A 10,170-nucleotide genomic window follows, 5' to 3' on the forward strand; every position below is an offset into this window, starting at 1 on the left:
TTCCTGATGAGATCCCCGGCTGTTTCCATCTCCCTTGAATGCTCAGGTGCAGGCTTTCCCAGGTGCAGCATTCCTGTCTGAAGGGCTGCAGTGGCTCCACAGTGGCTGACAGCCCCAAGGACTGGGGTATCTGGGAGCAGGTGCTCCTGATCTGCTTGTGCCAGCTTCACTGTCCCACTTCTGTCCCCTGTGGATGCCATGGAATTCCAACACTGCCTTTGTATGGGGTGTAGGGGTGAAGGATGTGGGCACTGAGGTAATGGGGGGATCAGGTAAGGTGAGCGAGAACATCTGGAGGGAACACCTGGAGATCCAACTGCTCTGCAGCTGCCAGCCTTGCGCTGAGCTCATATCAGTGTTTCCAAATCTTTGTGAGAAAGAGAATATGAGTTCTGGGCTGGTTCAAAAGCAGTGCAGAGACAACTCCTGCTGTCAGCGACAGTAAGGAGCCATTTACAGTAACCTACCCCTTAAAGCAAGGACACAGCCCTGCACAGAGCAGAGGTGAGGAGTGGCCCCATCACAGCCAGAGCTGAGCCTTCTGTCCGTGCCCGAGGCTGCAGGGAACACTCACAGCCTCTCTGCCATCTATTCCCTTCTCCCTCTCTGCTGTCCTTTCCCAGCGTTTTTGGTACCCTGTCTTCCGGGCCTTTCTGATGGGCAACACCTTCCACGGACAGGCTCTCGGGGCGGAGAGCAGCTGCCTACGGACAGAGATCTTCCCCCTCGTGGCTTCTCCTGCCACGGCTGTTCCTGCTATGCAAGGGCTTGGTGTGTTCCCTGCTCCAGGAGTGCAGCACAGGAGGAGGAGGCACCACTGCTCCCTTCTCCCTCCCACATGGCCTTTGTGTAAATGGGGAGTTTCTGTTCCATTTTTCAATCTGGTGTCCTCCTGTGAATGCCACTGGGAGCAGAAATTCAGGAAACCAAGTTTTAAATGTTTGGATGTTCAGATCCTGTTAATCAAGGCTGGAGTTTCTTAATGAAGAAAAAAGAGCAGCACTTTCATTTCGTTTTCATTTCTGTGCAGAGAAGAGGGCTCCAGAAATTAAGTGATAATTTCATTAAATTATTATCCATTGAAATACACCCAGATTAGTGTGATAACTCAGCTAATGGCATCTGTAATTATTTGATTACACATGCTGAACTATGGATCTATGAATATTAAATATATTAGACACTAATATAAAGCCAAGGGAAAATCTAACTGTCATGAATTCAGATAAAACAGTTGTAAAAAATACAGTATTAAGCCCCCCAAATGAAAATCAGCAGTACATCCCTTCCCAAATCTAACTCAATTTGGTGCTTCTAGGATATTTAGAGAAACATATTGCTTTTTAGAACAGAATAATTATCTTTTTCCCTCCAAATATTTGAATATCTGTGCACTGACACACACCTTCTCTATCCTCATCCCCAGCGTCCCTTGAACTTCCAGGTGTGGCACAACATGGGCCAAGACACTGAGCCTGCTCCAGACAAGAAAATTAAGACATTTCTTATCCCATACGTATTTTTACAATCTGTTTCCACTGATTCAGAGGGAAGGACCTGGCACAGTGATCTTTAGATGACAGAAAGAAATACCATTGCAGCTTTTGAAAGGGATATATGATGATATATGATGATATATGATGATATATGATGATCACTCTCCCCAAAATGGAGCAAACCTTATGTAGAAAACATGATGTCCCATGTGGACTAGAACAATTCAGTTTTGAAAAAAACTAACAAAACAACAAAAGAGATGGCAGCAGGAAAGCATGACTTCAGAGGAAGAATAGTGAGAATTCCTGGGAAGAAGGGAAATGTCTCAAGTAGCTGATCTCATTGGTGTGCTCTGTGACAACTGTTGGGTTTTGGGTACAGGAAAACCGCAGACCTAAAAACAGTTCATAAAATATCCAGCAAGACCCAACTGCTGCCCCTGAAAACACATCACAGGTACCTGGCAGCCAGGTAGAACTCACTGTACTCACTGTAAACACAAAGGTACCAAAACTGCTCTGCTCCGAGTGGGCACGTTCAGTGTCTTCAAACCTCTGGCAGCACTGAGGCAGCAAAGGAAACCAACCCAAATGATGATACAGCCCAGGAATTCCCAGCCTGAGCAGATCCCACAGGCTCTGGTACACCTGGCATCCAGCACCCACCTGCAGACAGGACTTTCTGGTTGCCAGGAGGGCACTTTATTCCAGATAAACCACCTGGAGGGATCACCCCGGGCTGGCAGAGCTCCATCTGACACAGCCTGCCAAAGCCCGTGTATGCCAATGGGGGCATAGGGAATTTAAAACAAATTTCAGCTGAGTTTTAGAATTCCTTATTTGTTCTACAGGTTGTACTGGGGTTATTTTTGATTTTTCCTAACCATTTCAGCAGACATTTTTACCTCAGGGAAGGCCAATGTTTAAAAACTCTCATTCCCTTTCTTATTCCTTCTTCTTTCCTCCCAAAAGATAACCTAAAGGTGAAGGAGCTTGGCAGCTAATATTTCACCTGCAGAAGAGAAGAATGACTTAGAACACAGGATTTAGCTGCTGTTGCTTGACGACTTTATATTGATTTATGTCTGCTCTGTCACCATAATGTGTCTCAGCACCTCCATGTTGCATGAGGCCAATGACCAGCTTGGGAAACCAATTTGACTGAAAACCAGTACTTTTACAAACACAGTAAGATGAAAAAAATGCCTTCAATCTGATCTGTTTTGGCATGTGATGGACAGTTGGGAATGCTGACATAATGGAGGGAAAATTCTGGCTGAGGACTTTTTGGTGAGTGCCTGTACTTTGTCCCCCTTTGGCTGACACTGCACACAATGAAATGGGGTGAGCTGGAGCAAAAGTAGGCAGAGACAACCCAAAATGCTTTGATCTGCAAGGCCAGAACCAGAACTTCAGATCTGGAGTAAAAGGCAAAGAAAAAAAAGTTTTTAAAGAAAGTATATCCCATTTCCATGTTTATTGGATTGTAGGGTTTGTTTCTGCCTGTTCCCAGGAGTAAAATACAGCAAGAGTTACAGAACATTTGTTGACAACAACTGACTATAGAAATGGGGGGAGAAAAATATGCTTTGGAGTAAGTGCTTCAGCATCCTCATAAATCTGCACTGGAATAGACTCTGGCCATTGTATTTCTGAGGCTGCTACAACAGAGCACAGCATGGTGGTTGCTCTCACCATGGCAACCCAGAAAACTGCCCCATCACAGAAGGCTTGCACTCTGCAACACCCATCTCTCCCTGTCCTTGCTTCTCAAAGGAGACTGATACATTCAGGACTTGAAGTAGCACTCGAAGCTAGAGCCCCAGCTCCAGTGCCACTTAAAGTCTCCTGCACTCCATCCAACAGCAGCGACTGGGAACATTAGCAGCAGCTCTCTTATGCTGCAGAGAGCTATTGAAAAATGGGGTCAAACCTGGGATAGAGTATCTTCAATTTCTTCAATACACAGCAACCTTTTGGGGCCCAGCACTTGCTCTTTATGGAGAGTACTGGAGAGGTTTAATGACTGAGCTGAAGTTTTGGTTGTGTTCTTCACAACATTGCCCTCTACCACTGTACTACTACCCCACCTTGAAGAAGGGGGCTCAGATCATGGCCTGAGCCCTGGGGTAAGTGATTTTAGGCCAAGTCACTGGGCTGCACTGGGGGAGATGGTGCTGGGGCTCACACAGCCCTGCCACCCTCGCTGTCTCAGCTGAGGCTTCTGGCAAACACCAGCCAGGCAGCCAGAGGTGACAATGTCACATTACATCTACAAACCAGAAGCTGTCTGTTAAACCTTGTGTTCTCTAGTATTTTCACCCTGTTTCATTTGAAACACTTTATTAACACTTCATGGCAAGAATTTGCTTTTATGCAGTCTGCCTGGTGAGACAAGGTATTTCATGAAGCACTTCTGGAGTCAGTAGAACATCACCCTTATTTTCCTTGAGCTAGAAAACCAGTCATTGAAGAAGAGGAACCACATGAATTATCCACTGAGACTGAATGACTCCACTACCATCACCAGCTCATGTTCTGTTTGCTGAGGACAAATTGTTAAGATTTTAAAGAACTGACACTATGGGGATCCCTGAAGTGCAGGTATTATTCCATACTTTTGATGGAATAGAAGTGTATTATCTCCTTTAAATAGGTGGAGAACTGAGCAGAGAAGCTAGAGGATGCATTTTGGGAAGTGTTGTGCATCCTACTCCCACACAAACTAAGTGAAGTCTTCCCTGGCCAGGGTCCTAAGAGACTACTGGTATTCCAACTGCTCTTGAATCCTCCAATCCCTGAGCTGCCGGACTGCAAATATTATATTTAGCACTTGAAATTCTTTAAACTTGAGCAGTCAGCCATTACATACATTATAACATGGGAGTGGTGGTTTGTTTTTTTCCTACTCAACTGATAAGAAGAGTGTGGGGAGAAATGCACTTTTTGAAATAAATAATTTGGTGGAGAACTGAGAGGACATTGAAGTTGGTATCCGAGATCCGATGTCTACCCTCTGCTCATACTGCTGCCCCCACCTATGCACAATACATCCACTTGCTCTTTTAAAGAAAAAGTTCAAATTCATTTGTCCTTGAGCAAGCAAAATGTTCAGTAGTTTCAGTGAGGGTTCTGCTGAGCCTCAAAGGCTGGATCAGGGAGCTGGCTGTCATGGCTTACTCAACCATCTAATCCTGCTAAAATCATTCCCTGCAGAGCTCTGGGGGCACAAGCAAATCAGAGCCTCCAGCACTCCTGTTGGTGTGTGTCCAGGCCAGTTAGTGAGGCTGAGGCAGGCTCAGCTCTAGCACTGATGTGGGTACCAGATAAAGGGAGGGCATTTGTTCTCATTGGGAACAATATCAGGTATGAAAAGATGCTGCTCTCCAAAGCCAACTCCAGCAGTACAAAACGAGTGTTTGCATGACTGCACCCACCACAGCAAGTAATAAACTCGTGCTCTGCCTATGACCCCATTTCTGGGTTTCAGAACCGGTGGGCTATGTGACATTACTGGCTGTGTGGAGGTTTGCTGACAGCTCAGAGAGAAAGCCATTGGACTGAGACTTCCTGCCTAAAAACAAACAAACAAACAAACAAACAAACAAACAAACAAACAAACAAACAAACAAACAAACAAACAAACAAACAAACAAACAAACAAACAAACAAACAAACAAACAAACAAACAAACAAACAAACAAACAAACAAACAAACAAACAAACAAACAAACAAACAAACAAACAAACAAACAAACAAACCCACCTCAGCACAGGGTTATCTTAAGAAACACCCTTGCAATCTGCAATTCCAAAACACTCTGCAAAGACTGATGCAGCAAACTACGTTTTCTTTCCTAGTCTCTGATGCTCTCTAAAAAGAGAGCAACTAAGTGTTGCAGTGACTCAGAACTGCCTTTGGGAGCACACAGACAACCTACTGGAGGCCTTTGGCATCTTGCTCCTCCTTCAACTAACACATGACAGTAAGTGGTGAAGCACCTGCCAGCTGCAGTAATTTGCATAGTGCCAAATATCCCAGCATCCCACCACAAGTTCACATGGAAAAATTCTACTTTCATTAAAGTTTTTTAAAACCCCTTGGTCTCCTGTCTCACGAAGGTACTGGAGCAAATAATCTACTCTGCTAGCAAAGGAAACACCACTTAGATGACCCCCACATTGTTTTTTTTCCCAACACTTTCTTTATTTTTAGTACAGTCATGTATTGGCAGTAAGCAATTAAGATGGTTTTACAGTTAGAATGGGACCTGTAGCAGCTGGAGATTATGGGATATTGTTTCTCCTGCAGCATTGGACATGGCTTTGGGTTTCAATTTTGGGTAAAAATTTCCATATTTAGGCCAGCAATTCTACTAACCGTAAGCAGAGCACAAGCTCCCAAACTGAATTCAGCTTGGAGACCTGTCTTAGTGCTGACAACATTAAGGACTACCAGCTTGTGCACAGACTAATGGGGTGGTGTTATTAGAAGTCATCTGCTCATTCATTGTATAGCATGAAAATGTGTTTAAATTGCTGGTCTTTCACAGCAAAGACCATCTCTTTCATTTGTATGCAGCCCTCAGCAATAGGCCCTTGTTGGCAAATCTCAATCAGTGTGCTATGTAGAAACTGTTTTTATTTTTGATGACACAATAGAGAATTGAATTTCAAGAAAAAACAAACTGTTTAGAAAAGTTTTATAGACAAGTAAAGTTCTCCTTTCAGAGCAGTTCTTAAGGCATGAAGAAAGATTAGGCTGCTCTGAAGTACCGAGCAGGAGGACAACTGCACATTCACCACGTGTTTTATCCTGTTATGCAAGAAATACCATTAATTTCAGTGGAACCATGTATGTAGTGAGGTACTACCCAGCAAAACTGAAAACTGTGTCTCCTACTCTTTTTGGTAGAGTTTGAACTCACAAATTATCTGTATCCCATAGGAGTCGTGTGGTCTTTCCTGCAAAAGGAGAATCTTGCTCCTTGTCTGGATTGTTTAATGATTTTGGTATCAGAGCCCTGACATGAGGTTTGGAGACTCTTGTTCTCACAGAGTAAAACTGCTTTCCTTCTCAAACTGAGCATGGCTTTTGGGACACAGTCTCTGGATCACTATTTTAGGCAAACCCAAACTGACCAAGCTTTAATCACATAGTTTCAAGTTGGTTTTATGTGACAGAATTTTGATCATGGTCTTAGAAGTGCTGTTACTAAAATGCTCCCAGGAAATTACAGGAAGGATACAGGTGCTGTTGCAATACACATCTTTTATTTAAGGCTATCAACATTTTAAAATTCAAACCAGCATTTAACTAACTGTTTTGCAGTGCTTACCTAGTTTTGGTTTTTCAGAGCAAACCATTACCTAGGAGCACATACTGGAAAAGAAATCCTTTAATCCTATTCTATTACTTTTCTACTTCCCATGACTCAAAACCAGGAGAATATGAGAGTCTTGCAACCATAAGGACCATCATACTTTGGTGGTCTCAACCTTTGTCACTCGGTTTCTGTTTCAGACTGATCAAGTGTTTGCACTAAGGGTGCTCTATTGTCACATTTTTCAGTGGGGAACAGCAGTAAAAGCCAGCAGACATAAAAACTCAATCTGAGCATATTAGGAGCAGGTTGAACTGTCCTGATAATGTGATATACAACAGTCAGTGCACGGCTGCTCTCTGCGAGCCAGACTTCTCATAAATACCTGCTGCTTGCTTGCTCAGCCACACTATGTCAGACTTACTCGGGATGAAAAATTTTGTCTGAGAAACATTACAATTTGCAGCTGAGTAATTGCCTTCCCTGCTGACCTGCTTTTTTTGGAGGACAGCATACTGAGTCTCTGATCCCAAAGGACAAAATGGTGAAGAGAAATGAAAATATAGTCACTCAGACCTGTTTTTTTCCCTTTGGTGAAATGAATACCTGCTCCCTTCAGTTCCTCCTCTTAAAATATCGTGAAAGTTCTCTTATACAAGTATCCAAGTTTGGCTGCAGCACTGTGAAAGCATTCCCATGTCTGTATTGAGCCATCTACACATTCAGATAATTTAAAATGTCAGTGTTCACTTTGAATAGATTGTATTATCAATAAACCTTTCTCTTCCCCATTCCATATTTTCATATTAAAAAAAAATGTTTTCCCTTATTTATCATTAAATTTAACTCCCAGTAAGAGTCTGCATAAGGGAATAAAACAAGTCTTCAGAGCCTTCTACAATTAGCATATTCTCATCATGCTCCAGTAATTATCTCCCTTGATACTTCAGTTGGGATGCCACACTGCTCTCATCACTACAGCATTCCCATGGGGGAAATTAAGAGGCAAAACACCGAGATTACTCAGATTCCACATTCACCATGTGCACACCAGTGTCCTCCCAGTCTTTGTGCATTTGTCTCTGGCCAACAAATCCCTTACCAGCAACCAAAACCAGCACACTCATCTTTGTGCCAGGCCACCGGCGGTGGGTCAGAAGCACTGAAGTTGTTCTTTATTTCTAGGGAGGAAAGATTCTTTAGTGAATCAGCGTTGCTCAGAGCTGCTTAGGAGGCGTTGGGGAGAAGAGTGTTTGGGTGTGTTAAGGGGTTTTGTGCACAGCGCTTTTGTTCGTTTTCCTTCTCTCCTTTGCTGCCTCCTCCACAATTTACCTCAAAAAGTCAATCAATATTGTCTTCATTCTCCATTTAATTCTCCTTCTCTACCTGCAGGACTCATTTGGTACATTATTCTTCCAGTCCCAGAAAGTGCTTGGCTCCTTTCCCGAGGCCCTAACACCCTTTTTATCTTCAGGTGGCATAAAGAAGTCTGTAGACCAAGTTAGAGTTCTTTATTCTACCAAAAAATGACACTTTTCTAATTTCAAAATTCAGTATCCCTATGTTCTCAGCTAAGCCCCTCTCCATTATTATCCCAGAAATTCCCAATGGCCACTTCACAAAACTATACAAACAATTCATACAATAACTCCAACATTGCCCACCCCACCTGGTGTAAAGTGTGCAGAAAGGAAAACAACTCTCAGAATCCCAGCGGTTTCTATCAGCCATAGCTACTCCAGAGAACAGTGGGTAGCCAGATTTGTCTAAATTAAACCAGGAAATTCAGCTGCTAAGCTTGTGCCCAGGATTTCCCAGAGATGCATTACAGCTCTCTGTCTGATTTGCACTGAATGGGCATCAGCCATAGCCAAATTTCGGGACAGTCTGCCTTATAAATCATGACTGACACTACATTGTATTGCAGGAATGAACTGTTTATTTCACAGTTGCCAACATTATTCAACTCTTTAGAAATAGTCAGAAAAACAGATGTGTGGCATACAAAGTCCAGGATAGCCATGTCTCCTCCTCCATCAAGCTCCCTGCACTAACTTCTGATCTGAGAGAGCATCTGCAAAGTCCATGAAAGCTGACAGGAATTTCAGCTGTTTCTGATGAGGGAGATGAATTTAAATACTTGATTCATTGGAAAATACTAGAACACAATCCCATCACGCATTCCCATGTGATACTTTACAATATTTAAGCAATTTAAGAGCATAAGGAATGAATATTTTCAAGTTGTAGGTACTTTATAAGAAATCCTATTCAATAGAGAAGATTTCCTCTTCTGTTCTTTTCTTTAAACAGTTGCACAGGAGAAAAATCCATGTTGCACCACAATAGGTACTTACTGGCCATGTGATCAATGGATGATTTACAAAACCAATTCGGCTGAAGTTCATAATCCTAAACAAGAATTGGACAGAGCCTTGCCTAGAGAGGAAGGGAATATCCATGCCTCTGTGTTTGTGCATTAGTGCTATATATATGAGATACTTATATTAAAAGCCAATGCCACAATTTCAGTTTAAGGAGACATGCACAAAGTTATGGGTGCTCTTATCCCTTCTACTCACATGGAGTACCAAGGCATAACCCACAACCACGAGGTCCTTAGTAATTAGTCTCAGTGGTTTAGGAAGTACGGTAGCGGCAGCTTTAGTTTTCAGTTGTTCTCAGAGACCCCAACCCAACAGTCCTAATTATACCTTCATGCCACCTCTTTCCCCAGTATATATGATTTAGGCTTGAATTTCTGAATGTTTTAAGAAGTTGTATGAAGATCCAAGTTCAAAAAGGGAACAAGTGTGGACTGGATAAGGAAGCCTGTCAGAGGAGGAAACAGTCCATAAAGCCTGTGAGTGTTTCTGCCACGGGATGGGATGGGATGGGATGGGCACACCAGGCTGCCAGAGTGTGTCTATAATCAGTTCAATGATGTGGCAGCCTATCTGGACCCGGCTGACCGCGGACAGCGGTGGCATCGCAGCCTGGGGACAGCGGATGCAAACCCGGGTGTGGGTGCAGGTGTGCCCGGCCGTCGCTACACAGCAGCTTGGGGGACGTTTGCCTTGACTGGAACTGTGGCTGGAGCAGCTGGGAAGTGCCTTTTCACGGCAGCATAGCGACGAGATCGCGAGGTAAACGAGTATTTTTAAACGTGCGCAAAGCAGCTGTGACTTCCTTCTGTTTGTTGGGACTGTGCCCGGTACAGCGCAGAATCAAGAAATGGTAAATAATGTGTAGAACAGAGAGAAAAGTGATGCCGTGGGTCTGAACTCCCGGTGCAAGCCCCTCAGCCATCTCTGCTGTGCACTGGACCCGGGCCCGGCCGTGTCACAGGG

General features: G+C 43.6%; 1 protein-coding gene across 1 annotated transcript in view; it reads left to right on the forward strand.

Moving 5' to 3' along the window:
- The window catches only part of CUNH16orf72 (chromosome unknown C16orf72 homolog), a 33,025-nt gene that overhangs the window by 5,610 nt on the left and 17,245 nt on the right, over window positions 1-10,170 (forward strand). The window contains exon 3 of the mRNA XM_017734250.1: window positions 1,485-1,489. Coding sequence (XP_017589739.1) covers window positions 1,485-1,489 — 5 coding nt within the window. The remainder of the gene's footprint in view (window positions 1-1,484; window positions 1,490-10,170) is intronic.

The sequence above is a fragment of the Corvus brachyrhynchos genome, unplaced genomic scaffold (genome assembly GCF_000691975.1).
Source record: "Corvus brachyrhynchos isolate BGI_N302 unplaced genomic scaffold, ASM69197v1 scaffold5, whole genome shotgun sequence".
In the NCBI taxonomy this organism is placed as follows: Eukaryota; Metazoa; Chordata; class Aves; order Passeriformes; family Corvidae; genus Corvus; species Corvus brachyrhynchos.